This window comes from Periplaneta americana, chromosome 1 (genome assembly GCF_040183065.1).
Source record: "Periplaneta americana isolate PAMFEO1 chromosome 1, P.americana_PAMFEO1_priV1, whole genome shotgun sequence".
Taxonomy (NCBI): Eukaryota; Metazoa; Arthropoda; class Insecta; order Blattodea; family Blattidae; genus Periplaneta; species Periplaneta americana.
In genome coordinates this window covers 62,245,710-62,264,200 of record NC_091117.1, presented here as the reverse complement: position 1 = coordinate 62,264,200, position 18,491 = coordinate 62,245,710, and the positions used below count along the sequence as shown (strand labels likewise).

The 18,491-nt window shown below is 33.4% G+C and overlaps 2 protein-coding genes across 3 annotated transcripts in view; one reads left to right on the top strand and one right to left on the bottom strand.

Moving 5' to 3' along the window:
- LOC138696326 (fibronectin type III domain-containing protein 5) overlaps positions 1 to 18,491 on the top strand; it is a 1,093,145-nt gene that overhangs the window by 133,919 nt on the left and 940,735 nt on the right. The gene's annotated exons all lie outside the window — the stretch shown is intronic.
- LOC138696317 (cGMP-dependent protein kinase, isozyme 1-like) overlaps positions 1 to 18,491 on the bottom strand; it is a 50,631-nt gene that overhangs the window by 15,176 nt on the left and 16,964 nt on the right. For both annotated transcript variants that reach the window (XM_069821120.1, XM_069821111.1), the window contains exons 3-9: positions 14,364 to 14,506; positions 14,122 to 14,259; positions 12,107 to 12,276; positions 8,115 to 8,217; positions 7,608 to 7,746; positions 5,980 to 6,092; positions 3,343 to 3,562 (exon numbers count right to left, since the gene is read on the bottom strand). In XM_069821120.1, the coding sequence (XP_069677221.1) occupies positions 3,343 to 3,562; positions 5,980 to 6,092; positions 7,608 to 7,746; positions 8,115 to 8,217; positions 12,107 to 12,276; positions 14,122 to 14,259; positions 14,364 to 14,506 (1,026 nt within the window). The remainder of the gene's footprint in view (positions 1 to 3,342; positions 3,563 to 5,979; positions 6,093 to 7,607; positions 7,747 to 8,114; positions 8,218 to 12,106; positions 12,277 to 14,121; positions 14,260 to 14,363; positions 14,507 to 18,491) is intronic.

Genomic DNA, 18,491 nt, shown 5'->3' with positions numbered 1-18,491 from the left:
TACACTGTGTCCACATACAAGCTCACCAGTTTTAATTGGCTATAAAATAAAGTAGAGGCCTTCTATAATATTGTAAAAATGTCAAAACTCTGTTCTAGTTTCCCTTAAATCAGGTATAAATAAACTCAACAAAAGAGAAGAAATGTCACTGGATATTTTCACGACAACAGGAACTACAGTCATACCAGGCGAAGCAACAGATTTGTTATCTACTACACACAGTAATAGCACAATATCTTCATAACACGGTTTAATTTCAATTGAAATTCAATTCAATAAACGACACATTTCTGCCTGTTTCTCAGAAACGGATGAATAGAATTATTATTATTTTTTTGGTAGAAAGATGGAGATTGTCATCCCCTTTAAAATGATGATGTGCTTGGAGATAAAATTTGAAATTAAAAAGTGATGGTGGAGGTGAAGGGTGGAATAGAAAAATAAGTCAGCAGTGGTTTCGAACTTCGCTCTAGAAAATTAATCGACGTGTTTTTCCTCAAAATCGTGTCCCCTGCGTATCTAAAATTATCGAAGGTGGGAAATTCTGAAATGAACATTAATTGTTATTTATGTTAATTATGTCGTTTTTGTTATTGACGAACATTTACCTCACTGTATGCACAGAACTCTTCTTTTCCCAATAAAATCGAGTGACATGTTTCATACGGATTTCGAATTCTTATCCCGACTCGACGTAGAAGCTCGAAGCATAAATGAAGGGTTCAGAGCCATAGTAAACCAAGCGCCATTTATTAAAAACGGAGAAAGCAAGGGTTAAAGTTAAATTAGTTTAATGAAGATTGACATATCATTTAGTCTGAATGTGTATACTTTATATTATTTGCTATATGTTTTCATTGAATTATGCTAACTATTACACTCTTACTACGTCATACTACTTTTGACCAATAAAACGGTACGAAAGGACGTATTTCAACCAATCATGGCTGCTTAGCGCACCATTTTATCGCGTCCCTAGCATTTGTTTAACTTTATCGCGTCCCTAGCATTTGTTTAATTTTATCGCGTCCCTAGCATTTGTTTCTTTGTTTGCCAACATTTGAAACTGCGCTGATCTGGACGTCAAAAATATATATAAAATTACAAACCACTCCAGTCGATGCACAGCAGTTTCAAATACGACTCGCATTGGCATTCAAGAACAAGAATTAATAAAAATCACTGATCATACCTATGCATCTTCTGAAATCCGTTTTACAAATAAATGAAGAGCACCATTCGGAAATCCTGAATAAGTTCAATACACCATGTAGGCCTAAATCAACGAGTTCCACTTCTATTATGCACATGTCCAATATAACATCAATTGAACCACCAACCACATTCAAATTTGAAAATTGTACATTCAATAATTATTCCTTTTAAAATTATTCATGTTTATTTTTATGTCATCGTCGTTAATTAAAACTTTTCTAACACTTGTGTATATTAGTTAGGTTATGTTATAGCTTCTGCTCTGAGAGGATAAAAAGAACTTCTGCTATATGATATTATGGACAGTCACGTATCAGAGATTGTTTAATATTAAGATTTAATGAATAGTAATCAGTACAGTGTCTGTATAAAGACACTACTGCCATCTAGCATGCATCTAGCGTAATATTTGTAATGTTGAGATGGTACAATAATACATTTGAAGACAGTTGTATTTTCGTAAGTCAATTAATATTTTATTGCATTGGAGTACTTCGTTACTTCTAATTTTATATGCTTTCTTCTAATCGTGTAATAGTCAATTAAATCCCACTCGAGTTTTGATTTTCTCTAGATAAATCAAAACGTCTAGTGAGATTACTGTTGATAAATTCATTTTAACCCTTGTTTTGTACGGTTTTAGTAAATGGTGCTTGGCCCACTATGGTTCTGAACCCTTCAAATGTCATCTGTCTGTTGGCCTTTATAATACTTTTCCGAAGAAGGCTTGAATGAGGTCAGTCAGCCATAAAGAAAATAAACTTATTAAAATTAGTAGGTCAAGATGTACGAATGAAGTCTGAACACAGATTATGGTGAAAGACGTTAAATAACTAGATTTAGACATGAATAACTAGAAATATTAACCCATCATTTTCCCCACTCCTTTCGTCAGTGTCTGTGCTAAATATCGTATATCTATACTCTGTTTCATAATGTCTGACAGACAAAGTTAACATTGTCGGCGAAGAAAGGGAAAAACATAATTGCTACTCAACCTATGACAGAGGTCACATCCCACGCTTATCTTCAAATTGGGCGGTCTGAATCGTTCTACCTCCACCTAACTTCAAGATAAGTCTGGAGTATGACCTCTGCCATTGGTTGAGTAGCAATTTGTTTATTTGTTTATTTATTCATTTATTTATTTATTATTTTCCTAATAATTGTAACATAAAATATATTATATACAGAAAAACTTTAGCTCGCCGCTTAAAGAGTAGAACTCGTGCTCAGAGGCGGATTCCTGAATTGAAATTAATAATTATACAATACAATTTGTCTTATGTCTACTGTGCAATTATAGTATATAAATTTAAATTCACAATTTTTCATTTTTTATAAAATCAATACATAACTTTTTAAATTTAATACTAGAACTATTGGAATTGACAAGATTAGGATATTTAAATATAAATTTGTTATATATTCTTGGGCCTAAATTACTACTGTGATTAAATACTGTAACAGTGTTGCATTTCGGTTCAAACAGTCTTAAAGAATTCATACCTTTTGTTTCATAACTATGAGAATAAAATTCGAAATTATTTCGATTTTTATGTATGAATTTTATTAATACAATATAATAAAGTTGTCTTACGTTAAGTACATTAAAGTCTAGAAACAAATTTTGAGATGGAAAATCAGTAGGTTTATGAAGATATATTTTAATTATTTTCTTCTGTAATAAATAAAGTGGATTAAAATTGGATTTAAATGAGCTACCCCATCCTATAATTCCATACATAATTACCGATTGAAATAAAGTTAAATATATTATACGTAATAAACTTATTGACAATTAATTCCTCAATAAAACAAAATAATATACTAATTTACGTAATTTATTACAAAGGTAATTAATGTGTTGGTTCCATTTTAAATGATTATCTAAAATTATGCCTAAATACTTAACTTCAGAAGACTCTTTAATAATCGGACATTTACACTGTGTAAGACAACAATCAGAATCAGAATTATTCTTCTGCCGATAATGTTTACTTTGCCTGTCAGACATTATGGAACGCAGTATAGACAACATCCTGTACTGATGTTACTTTAACTGTTAACTAAATTGTGTTTTTTAATGACACTTAGTTCGTACAAAAATTCAACATAAATGCTTACTTCGTTATGAATGGACTGCCTGAGCAAGCCAGCATCACGTCTTTCTCGTTGTACGCGTGCTCCTCTTGCTGTTGCTCCACTACGTAATGTTTCTTCAGACATTTCATGGCAAATGTAAGTTTCTTGTCTTTCCTGTATTGCACAAGCTCCACTCTACCAAAACCTCCCACTCCGAGGGTGCCAACGATGCTGAGATCTTGTAGCTCAATATGGCTATACTCTGAAATAAAATTCGTTTTCACACTTAAGAGTCATTCTCTTACACTTAAGAGTAAACAAGAGGGGAAAATGTCAGACTTTCTCTCCTCCGTTCAACCGAATAATTATTACATACATTGTTTAGGGACATCATTTTATTTTTACTTCAATTTTTATTGTACCTGAGTTTTTGAATGTGCTTCAATCCCACCCCGTCTACTACTAAACTTCCAACAGTCATCCACACAGAACCAAGGCCGCATATGCAGTCAAAGTCGCCTTACGGTCATAGTAAACAGTACTGAGTTAGTGAGGATAGTACGTTCCAGAAATATGTTCGCGTTTTCCAGTGACGAAAGAGCTTTCAATATTGAATCATATTTTCGCACAGGTACTGTCGTCCTTTTGCTTACGTCGCATCCGGGTTTCCCCCACCCGCTTCTGCTCGCCTCTCTGTAAGGGCTAGTGGCTGGGCTGTCTTAGCTCTTTTCTGAAAACATTAATTTCTCTTAGGAATTGGACGTCTACGTAATATTACACAACTGTTTAAAATAACTTAAATAAAAGGGACTCGTTAAGTAATTAACTGTCACGTGATTTCCCCTCGTTCTACGACTCTGCGAAAAAACCATTGGACGAATTTACAGTAAGTAAGGTACTCTTTTATAGAGTAGGTACAGAATTATTTCAACATGAGTTACTAGTACGAAGGACGAAACTGGTAATTGGAATTAGGTACAATAGTCTATAGTGCGATAATATGTACAAACGAATTGAAGCCTGTATCGAAATGAACGGCCACCATTTTCAAAAACGTGTTTAAATATCCATATTATGATTATTTTTCAATTTAACTTCATTGTTTATATTGTACGCTATTGTGCTATAGACAGAATAATATATACTGCATAATGAATACGTCGGAATGGATACTCAATTCGTGAGTAAAAGCATTTATTGTTAATACAGTACTGTATTTGATTAAACGAAAACTTAATGAAAATTATAAAACTCAAAATCGCGATATTTTCTTGTTTACGTAAATGGATGAACTACTTTTCTTCTCTCCTATACCGATTAAAGTGACTTGTTTGTATTTTACGCCAGTATCATCGAACTCCAGTTGTTGAAGGGGGTAGCAAACGGTATTTCCGGTTCTCAACCGTTAATTCAAAGGTATAGCCAGGTTAATATTAGAAATGTTAGTAGAAATAAAATGATGTCCCTGTAGCATTGTGAACCAAGATTGAATGTCGTAGAATTATTAATTAGTCTCAATTTTCTTCCAATTGAATGCAATTTTTATATATTGCATAATCAAAAATAAGGTTCACAAGAGATCAGACGAGCCATGTAACTAACCATATCTGAATTTGGACTACACACACTTGTTTAAAAGGACAATTTAACGACATATAATTCCGGATTACAAAACGCACATACAAACGAAAAAGCTGTTGAGTGGTTCCCCTAATTGGGTGAGTACGAAGAAAGTCTAAAAACTATGGTTCTAAGTAATTAGTATGTAATTCAGAATTATACAATTATTAATTACAATTTTCATGTATTGTGAAGTTTTCCTCGATCTTCTGCAGTCAATTGTTACCGCTCGGCCTGAAAATTTAGTTACAGTCTAAGAGAATGCTAGTCAAGAAAGCCAATCTTTTAGGGCTGGAGATCACCGACCACTCTATTTCGAATCCCTCTATCAAATTTAAGGCGACTCACAAAGTTAATACACATTCTAAATTCAAATTGAATCTGTATTTCAGCAAGAGTACTCTATTAATGTGAGTAAAGAGAAAAAGAAAATAGACTACAGCATTAAAGCGAGAGCTATGATACGGTGTCGAGGAACTATGAGGCTCCGAATGCGCGAAAGAAGCGGCATAAGCAGCATCGATTTTCAAGCCGTATTTCGTAAACGAGGAAAAAGTGAAACGAACGACATCATCACGTTTCTTAAAGAACAAAAATTAGGTTAAATATGCATTTTCATTAAATTCAAGCTACACGACCTGGGACGGTTGCCTTGTAAGCGAGATCTGTTTCCATATATGCACACGTTACGGCCTATGGAAAGAAGTCTTAGATCTAATAATATATAATAGTATAAATCGTAGACTTATATGTCATTATTAACTTTAACATCCTCACATTTAGCGTATTAATGTGTTATGTTCATGTAGATCATTCCACATTCATTGACTCGTCAATAATGAATCAGGGATGCTGTAAATATTTCCTTTTCCATTAAAATTACTTTGTCCATACCTTTCATGTTCACAATGGATACACTTAGAATCTTCTCCTTCTGTTCTCAAACATTCAGATAAAATTTCTGTTCAGGTGTATTGTGGTGTATTTTCACACTGTAGCTGTGGAGTGAAATAACTCAAATTTAATTTTATGACAATAAACAGATTTGAGATTCCTCACCATTATTGGCATTATGTTGTATAGTGCGTTCCAAAGATTCTCTCTTCTTATTGCTGTACATATCAACATTGTTCTTTATTTCTTCTATATTACCCAGCAACTGGATAAACGGTCTGAAAAAGAATATCATGTAGCCTATTAAGATCTTATGCTTTCATCGTTACAACAACAACAACAACAAGAATAATAATAATAATAATAATAATAATAATAATAATAATAATAATCAGTCTGCTCTCAAAAAAGCTGAAAGTTTGAATTTATAAAACAGTTATATTACCGGTTTTTCTGTATGGTTGTGAAACTTGGACTACCACGTTGAGAAACAGAGTTTAAGGGTGTTTGAGAATAAGGTGCTTAGGAAAATATTTTGGGCTGAGAGGGATGAAGTTACAGGAGAATTGAGAAAATTACAGAACTCAGAACTGCACGCATTGTATTCTTCACCTGACATAATTAGGAACATTAAATCCAGATGTTTGAGATGGGCAGGTCATGTAGCACGTGTGGGCGAACCCAGAAATGCATATAGAGAGTTAGTTGGGAGGCCGTAGGGAGAAAGACCTTTAGGGAGGCCGAGACGTAGATGGGAGGGTAATATTTAAATTAATTTGAGGGAGGTGGGATATGATGGTAGAGACTGGATTAATTATTTTGCTCAGGCTAGGGACCGATGGCGGGTTTATGTGAAAGATGCAATAAACCTCCGGGTTCCTTAAAAGCTATAAGTAATAATAATAATAATAATAATAATAATAATAATAATAATAATAATAATACGGTCAATAACTTATTCTTTTTCCACCCCTGATTATTTTTTAATGCTCTACTATACATAGGTGCAATCGAAACTCGAATATGCGTCTGTAGTTTGGAACTCGATTACAACTACTGATTCGACTAAATTAGAAAATATAGGAAGAAAATTAGTATACTTAAATTCATTTACATGTCTGCCCATTAATTCCGAGTAGCCTATAATTGTGAACTTATGAGAGAAAATGCGAATACTTTAATTATGGAAACCCATATGCTAGACGTCATGGGCTCCTTTATGTGTTCTTTTGTAAGATCGTCAAAGGTTATATAATAAAAATTCCAAATTTATTTCACCAGTCTCCAGATGTATAACAAATATCAACATGCATGGCTTCTAATTCGATATTTCCAGTATAGACTTAGTTTGCTCTTGGCAAAGACTTATCATTTATGTAATCTTTTAGAAATTACATTTATTTTTCATTGTATCATATCTAGTATTTTCATAGTATAATGTATCGTAGATTAGAGAAAAATTATTTGTTTAAGATGGCTTTATTTTTTTATGCACCCGTTAATTGACATTACAATTTTTATTTACTTATTTTAAATTTTGTATTATTATTATTATTATTATTATTATTATTATTATTATTATTGTAAATTTTTTATTCTATTCAAATTTTAATTCCGTATATTCTGTGTTATTATTGTATCACTTGTGCTGGCTGTTATTGGCCTATGGTTGTTGACTAGCACATTCATATAATAATAAATAAAAAAATACATCATAACATAAACGCAGAAATTACCCCAAATGAGAGAGTTATCTCTCTCAAATGCACACAAATTAAAAGTTAGATTCTCACCCTCTATCTAGAACAAGACATTCGGCACCGGGTTGGATGGCTGTTACTGTTGCCTGCCTCGTATCTTCGATTAGTAATGCTAGTTCACCGAAGTATTTACCATTAGATAGCGTCCCCATGTCTTGTTCTTTTTCGTCACCTACAAATAACACATTGGTTACAGAACGTAACTTACCTTTATTATTATAGAAAATTCAGTTCATCTAATTTTGTTAGACATTTAAATGAAAGGAAATAATATGTGTAATTAATGTGATACATAAAATCATGGTTTAAGTTTTACAAAATTTAAGAATTATCTTTTATATAATTTTACCAACGATATTCATCTATGTTTACACATTTTCATAGAAATTGAGATTTTCAGCATCCCTAAAAGCATACGCAAGTTGCCTGCTTGTCTGGCTACCTGCTTGCTTGTTATGCAGCGATTTATTCTAGATTTTGAAAGTTCTTAATGTCGTAGATGTGATCATGAATATATTCGTTTGGAATCTAGTTACAGACCTGGCTCCAGTTTACTGATCTTTACATTTCCACCACTGATCATGTAGAATTTGTCCCCTTTATCGCCTTGTTTGATTATACATTGTCCAGGTGAAAAGAACTCCTGAAAAGAGATTGGAAAATTGAGTCGTTTTTAAACTTTCTTTAAAACTTGTGAAGGATATATTTGAATATAACTTTCAACTTGTACGTTACAATGTAACATTCTTAGTTTTATGTTATTATACTGTACAATAAATACTTATTTTAATGTAATGAGAAGAATATTTTAGACAATTTCATCCAGTAAGAAATGTAAATTGATGCTCTTGTACCATAATCGAAAACGTACGACAAATTCCACTGTAATATATATATATATATATATATATATATATATATATATATATATATATAGGTTATGTATCCTAGGAATTACGCTAGAATTATCATTACCTTATTATATTTATACATTACTACCACAGCCTAGTATATACAGTCACGAAGCTCAATACGTAGTAAATATGCGTCCATAGATAGTTGCTAACCACTAGGATCGCTACTATCGCCTCATTACAGACAATGTGAAATAGTACCGGCACAGTCTATTGATCCTAGCACCCTCACAACTCAAGCTTCGTGACTGTATATACTACACTGTGGTACTACCTTTCCGAATAACATTAGCATCGATAAATCGTACCTTCGTGCACAGCGTAACAATACCATTGTTGTATGCGTTTTATAACATTTTTTGACCGATGGTGTTTTTTAATAACCTTACCGATGTTGCTAGTAGACCTTGTAAGTTGAACTTATAACACACGTGCGGTAAGTTAATAAATGAAATCAACATTTTTATTTAGCTTACTTAAAAGTAACGAACTATCAGTGTCGCGCACCACTATGTGCTATGAAAAAGTAACTGAATGTGTTATTATACCTCTATGCTTTTAAAAATAATTTATTGGAGTGGAGATTTGTAAGAAAACAGGAATTAATGTAGATAAGACGTAAGCGTGGAAACCATTTCTGACGACTTCCGGCTGTTATCCTGTGCGCCACTCATGGGGTTGTGGCTGAACGCGAAAACATCCATGGGAGAAAATACGTATTCAAGCATTAACCTATACCGGTATGCAATGTACGTACGTATAATTAATGTGTCAACTAAAACATTTTGTATATGCTATTTATTTATATTGATGTGTAATTAATGTGCCACCTACCTCCTTCTTTGAAAACAAAACTAAACTTTCTGTAATTTATTTGATTGAACATTTTCACTATCGCCGCCGAATAATAACAAATGAATAACACCTATCGACAAATAAGAAATGGCGATTACACATGAAAGTGTTAGCTGTCCAAAAAAAAAACTATTTGTTTAAATAAAAATAATAATTAATTTTTTAATTAAAATCGGCCGAAAATAGTATGCAATAGCCTACATGTGTTAAGTGCATAACAAAATCTCGGAAATAGAGAAGACGAGACGAAGAAGACTCGACTTCGTCTCGTCTTCTCTAACTTTTCCTCGATGGGGAGCTTTATAATGCGATTAATGTTAATATTGGAGTTCCTCAAGGATCTGTTGTGGGTCTTCTACTGTTCCTTATTATGATAAATGATCTACCTTTTAATACAAATTGTGACAGTCCTATTTGCTGATGACACTTTTTTGTCTACTAAGTTATGTATGACATACATCATCTGTCTTTATTAATGAATTCCTATTTATGTGATACTGCTGATTGGTTTGAAGTCAACGGGTTGAAACTTAATAGAACTAAAACTCAGCAAATCCTATTTTCATTAAATCATGTTCCCTGATGAAATGATTTCAGAAGTTAAACTCCTTGGTATTATATTACACTCAAAGCTTACTTGGGCGGGTCACATTACGGCTGTGTGTAAAAGGTTATCCCGTGTACTTTATCTCTTGTGTAAATTAAAAGCTATTATATCTAGTAGTTATCTGAAACAAGCCTATTACGCATTTTTCCACAGTGCACAGTGCATTAATTTTTGTGGGGTAACGGTGCTAATGTTTACAGTGTTACAATTTTGCAGAAAAAAGTATTATGAATTATTACTAATTCACCCTCCATTAATACTTATTGTCGACCTTTATTTCGCAATACTAAAATTGGTACTGTTATTAATCAATGTATTTATGATTGTTTAGTCCATACTAAGATTATTTTAAATAGTCATTCTTCTCAATTTCAGCTTCACAAGTATTTTACAAGGAATAATAATTATATTGTAACAGGTACGGTCAGATTGAGAAAGACCAAGAAATGGTTCAGTGTTATATCTTTAGATATGTTTAACAGATTGCCTAAGAATGCCCACTCATTTGGCTTATTTAGATTCAAAGTTGTTTTAAAACAATAGCTTATAGATAATCCTTTTTATCATATTAATGAATTTTTTGACAGCCATATAAGCTTGGAAATTTAACATTTTAAATTGTGTTTCTGTCGACTATTGTCTATAATTACGTAATTGTAATTCTGACAAATAAACATTATTGATTGATTGAGTGATTCACTTACCACGTTTGTATCGTAATATACTAAGTTTACGATCTGAGTTACAGCGGAGGTCGTTTAATAATTGGTGTCGTCTTTCACAGAAAGGTAAAGGAGTGGTGACTTAGAGTGAGAATCCAAAAAACAACTCTTGGATTAATTATAGAAGAGGGATATCATCCTCAAAGTGCAAGAATGCCATAAAGATGTCCACAAACATCGCAGTAGTACGATCTATGCCAGGTCGTTCCTTCCAAGATCAAAATTGTCATCATCCAGGATGCACCGAAGTAGAAACCCTTGGGCATGTTTTGGGTTAATGCCATAAAGGAGAACTACTGAGGAACAATCGCCACGTAAGTGAGAAGCTCCATCGCAACCACTCTTCACAAGGCAAAGTAGGAGGTTTACGAAGAAGTGCACTGCTTGGCTGAGAATGGGTGCACGAGAAGAGCAGACATTGTAGCCATCGATCACCGGAATCAAAGAAGCTTCATTCTTAACTCCACTGTCCGTTTTGAGAAGGATGATCAACAAGCCAATAACGTTAACGATGAAAAGAAGTATATTTACAATCCATGTATTCCTCACTTCAGTAAGAGATACAAATGAATATTAATACATGGGAAGTGAAAGGACTTCTTTTTGGCGCTAGGGGAACTTCATTTCAGTTAACCATAACCATTCTCCTTTCTCTTAAATTTTCTAATGAGGACATTAAAAATATTTGTTTAATAATATTGAGAGATTCATTATCCATTTTACACAATTACTTGTATAACACTACGTAATATTATTTACTTCATTTCATTATTCTTCATTGTACTTTCATCTCATGTTTCTCCGAAATCAAATTGTCCTTTATTTTTAAAATTATCAATGTTTTGCATTCTCTCCGCAAATCTTATTGTATTTTATTTTTAAGTTAACCTCTGTTTTGTATTCTTGATCCTAGTAGTCAGCCGTACGTGTCGGCCAGATGTCCCAAATTGTGGAATCAGTAGTAAAACAGTCATAAATTCATAGCGCATAAATATAATATAATATAGTATGATATGATATATGATATGATATGATATAATGATAATGATAATGATTGTGATGTGATATGATATGATATATGATATGATACTATGATATGATATGATATGATATGATATGATATGATATGATATGATATGATATGATATGATATGATATGATATGATATGATATGATATGATATGATATGATATGATATAATGATAATGATAATGATAATGATACTGATTGTGATGTGATGTGATATGATATGATATATGATATGATACTATAATATGATACTATGATATGATATGATATGATATGATATGATATGATATGATATGATATGATATGATATGATATGATATGATACAGTGTAGTGTAGTACTGCACATGGTATAGTATAGTGAATTTAGGGTCCGAAGAAGACGGTCATCCACTTGTGCTACTTACCACTTTGAGAAGATCTGACATCTTCGCTAGAATTTCTTTACTAAGATCCTTAAGAAGGGGATGACTTCGCAGAAACTTCACTTTTTCTTCTATATCCTTGAGTCGCGTACGCATCATAATTTTTTGGAAAACTTGTCTGTTGAGTACCCATACTTTCGCGTTGGTTACAACTGTCAACATATGTCAAGTTACAGTGTATAGTAAAAAAGTGCACATTTGTTTCAAACATTTCATCTCACAGACAGCTGCAATACAGTGACAACAGCGGGAATTTTAAGTCTTTAAATAGATTCTTAATTGAATACGTTTGAGAATTTCTGAAGATTGTAATGGTATTATTTATGTTTTAATTCTGGAAGCAGCAAATTTGTACTTTTCCTTTTGCTGCTAATGGAGAAAAATCCGCTTCGGCGCCGAAGATCGAACCCCGGACCCCCAGTCCTACGCACCGGGTGCTCTAACCACTGAGCTACTCCGAAGTTCAATCCACATCACACAAGAAGCGCATTCATTTGAGTTAGTTGGTGACCAGGTCTTCACAATATATAAATGTACTGTTAGGCGAATAATATATGTAAAGATTAATTTTTTGGTCCTATAGAATTACCTGTTATGGTTAGTTTCCATTCGTTATTCATGGAGAAAAACTCGCTCCGGCTCATGGTTAGAGCACCCAGTAAGTAGGATGTGATCCTCGGGGACCGGAGCAAATTTTTCTCCGTTAATAACAAATGGTAACCATAACAGAGAATTCTGTAGGACCAAATATTAATAATTAATCTTTACATAGATTATACACCTTACATACGTGCCGCATAGTGGAGTACCGGCCACAAAGTCACTCAAATGAGTGCGCTCCTTGTGTGATGACTTAATATACAGGGTGAACCGTAAGTAATGCCATTAATTTCAGGGGGTTATTCTTTGAGATATTTCAAACAAAAATGTTTAATGCAATTTTGCTCCTTTTTGCTTCCTTTTCGATTTAAAAGTTGTTTTATATGAAACATTTCATAGCTTGTTCTGGGAAAGCCATTGATTTAATTCACAATATGTTCAGTCAATTTAAGAGAGCAGTGTATTATGATAAGAAGTGATTGAGAGAATTTTAGTTTTGTCCTATACGTATGCAGAAATTTGATCCAAACAAATGTGACTTTTCATTCTGCAAAGGAATTTTACAATGTTACATTTGTTCGGATCAAATTTCTGAACATTTAAAGCACAAAAATGAAATTTTTTCAAAGCATTTATTATCATAATACACTGCTCTCTTCCAGCATATTGGGAATTAATTCAATAACTTTCCCAAAACACACTATGAAATGTTTCATATAAAACGAGAAGACAAACCAAAAACGAGCAAAATTGTATTAAACATTTTTGTTTGAAATGTCTCAAAGAATAACCCCCTGAAATTAATGACATGTATGTGTAGAAGTTGCAGTGTCCAGTCGATCAGTCCTAGTGAAATGGAGTAGTACACGAGAGCGAAATATGTAGACATGATTTTCGAATACGGATGAGCCAATGGGAACAGTAGACAACTCACAGATTGTATTCTACAAGTACCTACGTAGGAGATATCCGCCCCATATCATCTTTCCATGGCTGTTCCAAAAGATAAGATAAGGAGAGCACGTGGTGCCAAATTTCAATTCCATTTCCACACAAATATTTTTGCTTATAACTTTCGACTTAGTCATTTCCGGACAAGGTTTCCTGATCTCAAATTGACACATGTGCCCTTCCCCATCTTCCCTCCGGAAACACCCTGTATATGTCGAACATGGAGTAGGGCTACTGAGGGAAGAAACCAAAGGTGCTGTGGATTTAACTTCGGCATAGCTATAGTTAGAGCACCCAATGCGTTGAACGGGGTTGTCTCGGGTTCTATCTTCAGGGCCAGAGCGAATTTGTCTCTATTAATAACAATTGGTAACCATAACAGATAATTCCATAAGACAAAAAAAAATTACATATAATTTTTTCCTGCCTTAAACAGCGAATCTTACCTCGAATTGTAGCATTACGCTTTGTATTGTAGAGGATCGCAAGTTCTCCAAATGTCCTCCCAGGTCCAAAGCTGGTAACTTTATTTCCTCCCTTGTACACCTCAAATTTTCCCTCAGCTGATACATAGAGATGAGAACCTGTAATGTAGAAAATCAACAGCAGTATATAAATAATGCATGTATTGACATGTGGTCCGAAAACGATACTAATATTTCTGAAAAACTAGAATTGTTTACTTCACCTTTTGCTCCTTCAGTGATGACATTTTGAAGCGCTTCGTACCCTTTCATGTACATAGCCTCCACTATCGCCTGTACCCGATCTCTGTCCAAATTCTTCAGGAAATGGTTGCTCATTATAGCATTTCTGATCAACTCTTGTGACCTGAAATATTCAACACAGTTATAATATCCGTATGCGTTGGAGGTATATTTCATGCAACTTGACAAATAAAGTTTTATCTTATTTTACATGTAACATTTTGTTTTATTAACCAAAAGTTCAAACATGCGCAACACGGAAGAAATAATTGTAAATTGTCAAAGATATTTCATAGAGATGACAGTGAAATAACTTAATTATATAAGTGAGAATAGAGTTCAGTTATCTTAAGAATACAAAGTAGTTAGAAGGCTGTTTAAAAGTTTGAAAATTGTAATAGTTTAAACTTTTCTCTTTTTATTATTGCTAAAGATAATTAAATGAAACTTTACCACCATAGGCTATAGAGCAGTTTAAGAATCATTTAATGCATATAATAAACATTAATATTACCAGACGTTTATTCATATAACAATATTTCTAGTGCAGAATTTAATCGTGATTTCATTTTTATTGCACACATTAGGTAAACTTTTCTCATGTACAGTTTGATCTAGGACTCTAGAATTTTATTTTTTGTGGTAAACAATTTAGACGTGAAATATACTCAAATGATACATATTAGTTCAAGAATAAAATGAATTGATGAGTACACAGGAAAAACAATCGAAGTTACATTTCTCTTAAATATCATAAGATCATATCATCGTCTAATGCAGTATATTACTACTAACTTTAGTGTTTTTCTTATCAAAATTGGTAAAGGATAATTATCACCATGGATGCAGTATTCCTTTCCCACTTTTTCATTAGGAACAACATTAAATCCTAGATCATATATAGGCCTATCCAGATTTGCTCCGCGTTATAGATTTTGAAGTTAACAACTTTTGTCAGGTTTACTATGCTGTCATCTAGTTGTTACATAAGGAGTCACGTCATAACTTTCATTTGAATTGCATTAGCGACTGTACTGCCCTCTCGTGTTCGTTTACGGCGGACGGGTGGCGATCCTGGCGGTTGTTCTCTTGAAAGTGCAAAAGATTTTAACAAAGGAACGAACAATCTATATATGATCTGGGATTAAACGTTGCAGTAATATACTGAATTAGAAGATGACATCACTCTTCAAAGAAATCTAACTTTGATTCCTTTTCCCCTGCACTCTTCAATTAAAATATCTTGTTCAGAAATATTTAACTTTTTCTAATAAAAGACTAATGGTTTAAAAATAAAGAACTAAATCGTACTGCTTCATAATTTCACCTACAAATTGTAGAATTTATCCTTAAAATAAAAATAAATTTTCATTAAGGCAGTGTCAAACATTAAAAAAAAAAATGTGTCAATTACTTGGGGTGTAATATAAGCAGTAACATGAGTTCCTGACAGGAAGTCACAAGAAGAACAGCAATGGAAAATAGAAAAAGGAGCATCTTCAGTGGGCGTCTGGAAAAATAACCAAGAAAAAGACTAGTGAATTGCTTTGTGTGGAGTGTAGCATTGTATTGAGCAGAAACATGGACATTACCACGAAGTCAAGAGAAGCGACTAGAAGAATTTGAAATGTAGATACGGAGAAGAAAGAAGTGTGTGAAATGGACAGAGAGAAAAAGAATGAAACTGTGCTGGAAAGAGTGGGTGAAGAAGGAATAATGCTGAAACTGATCAGGAAGAGAAAAAGGAATTGGTTGGGTCACTGGCTGAGAAGAAACTGTCTACTGAAAGTTGCACTGGAAGGAATGGTGAACGGGAGAAAAATTCGTAGCAGAAGATATCAGATGATAAGACGACAGCAAGATATATGGATCATATGCGAAGACTAAGAAGAAGACAGAAAATATAAAAGATTGGAGAATGTCGGGTTTCAATGCAAGACCTGTCCTTGAGCAGAAAACTATGAATGAGTTAATGTTTATTTTTTAAGTGAATTTCATAATTCAATAATACAGTATTTATTATATATAACCGAAACAAAATTATGCATTTAATATGAATCGTACACCCAGTAAATTGTGTTGTAAATCGAAAATTGTGATTTGTAAAGAAATGTTATTTTCTATCAAATTATTGGTGTAGAATATTTTAATTGTAGACTATTTTACTATTAGAATTTCATACCGTCTACTAGTAAAACAGCGTTGGACATAAATTTATAAAAGTAATATGTGATTTTCGACATACAACAGTATTTTATTAGATAATCCTCATAGCTCATTCATTTTAAGTACACTATGCAACACTCTACAGATGGCAGCAAACGTACACTTTTACATGTGCTCCATGTAGTGAAGATTTTTTGAACATCGTGTTTAGCTGAAATGTTAGATTTTATCATCAATTGTATGTCCAACATAAACGAATTCATGTCAAAATAAAGGATCATGATAGCATATCTACTATCTTTTAACTTTAAATGGACATTGAATACTTTCGCACTCTTATGTCTTGCATACACAGTTGTTTGATAACGCAGCACTCGACGGTTGGGAGCACGCCTGAGCTTTCGCATGTACATACAAGCTGTCAAAAGAAAAAGTGACCGCTCTCCAGAAGCTTAGTTCGTTTCGGGTATCTCCGCTACAGTTCGGAAACAGTCGGTGTTACATGTTGTTGGACCACGTGGCCTGATATCTACAGTTATAATTGAGGTGTTCTGCATGTAACTATTCTAGCGTAGTGGTAGCGTTCCGGGATGTATTAATGAGGTCGTACGTTCGAACACAACCTAGTGATTTTTATGTTTTTTTTTGTTTTGTTTTTCGGAGAGAGAGAGAGAGCGAGAGAGAGAAAATTTAATTGCTTCTGTCTGTTTTATGACTGTTTTAGTAATTATGATCAGATTCATGAATGTCTTATGCCATGACTTTAGCATTATTTACTGTGACATTATGACTGTAAATGGAAAGAAAGATTTTATTCTCAACAAAAATATATATCGTGGCATAAACAAAACAAACCTACTGGCGTCTGCCACAGAAAATTCAAACAGTTAAAAGTTAAAAAAGAAGACAAAACAAAAAGCCACGATTCAATATTTAGTTCATCTTCCTCCCATCTAGATCACATCTTGCAGTCGAGTGGGCATGGAATGAACTAGTCTTTTCAAATAGCAACTGTTCTCAGTTAAGACATCTCAAGCATCCTGGACGAGCTTCCACAAATTATCAGGATGTCTTGGAGGGGAATTGGACCAATATTTCCGCATATGCTTCATTATTTGTGCCCCCGTAGCTTAATCGGAAGAACGTCGGAATTTAGGTGTCAACATCTCAGGTTCAAGTCGTCGTCACTCCTCTTCACTTTATTGTGTTGGAGGATTGTAGACTATAATATAATAATAGAAGAAGAAAAAAGCCTATTGTTCAAAACCTAACATTAAATTTATTTTACTTATATCGTTAAAGAACGATAACAAAATATAAATAATAACTTGAATATTATTTATATCGCTAAAGAACAATAACAGAATATAAATGTTAACTTGAATAGGCTGTTATTTATATCGCTAAAGAACGATAACAGAATACAAATGATAACTTGAATGTTATTTATATCGCTAACTAACGACAATAAAATAAAATGATAACTTGAACAAGGATCGGACTCACAACCTTCGAATCATTAAGCGAACACTCTACCTACCACTGCTCTACGAGACGCAAATGTCGAATGACTTCTGTTTAATCATAATTAGTTCCGAAACTGCTTCTATAAGCGCATGCATCATGCAACATCACCGTAATCCGAAGCAGATTTAGGAAATATTCGCTGTTCACGAGTGCGGTAGAATTTGAAGACATTTCGAAATTCGCATTCTCTGAAATGATAGATTTTTTCCCTCAATGTACTTCGAGTAAAGACATTTTGCACTGTCTTGTCTGTAGAAATTGCAACGTTTCCAACCGACTTGTTGGCTTTTCGTCAGGAAACACAAGACCTGATAACCGGCTCTTATAAAGGACTCAACATACATTCCTACCTCCTTCCTTTCCCTTCCTTCTGATGGAACCCACGTGGAGCTCCAAACTTTGGATACCTTTATATA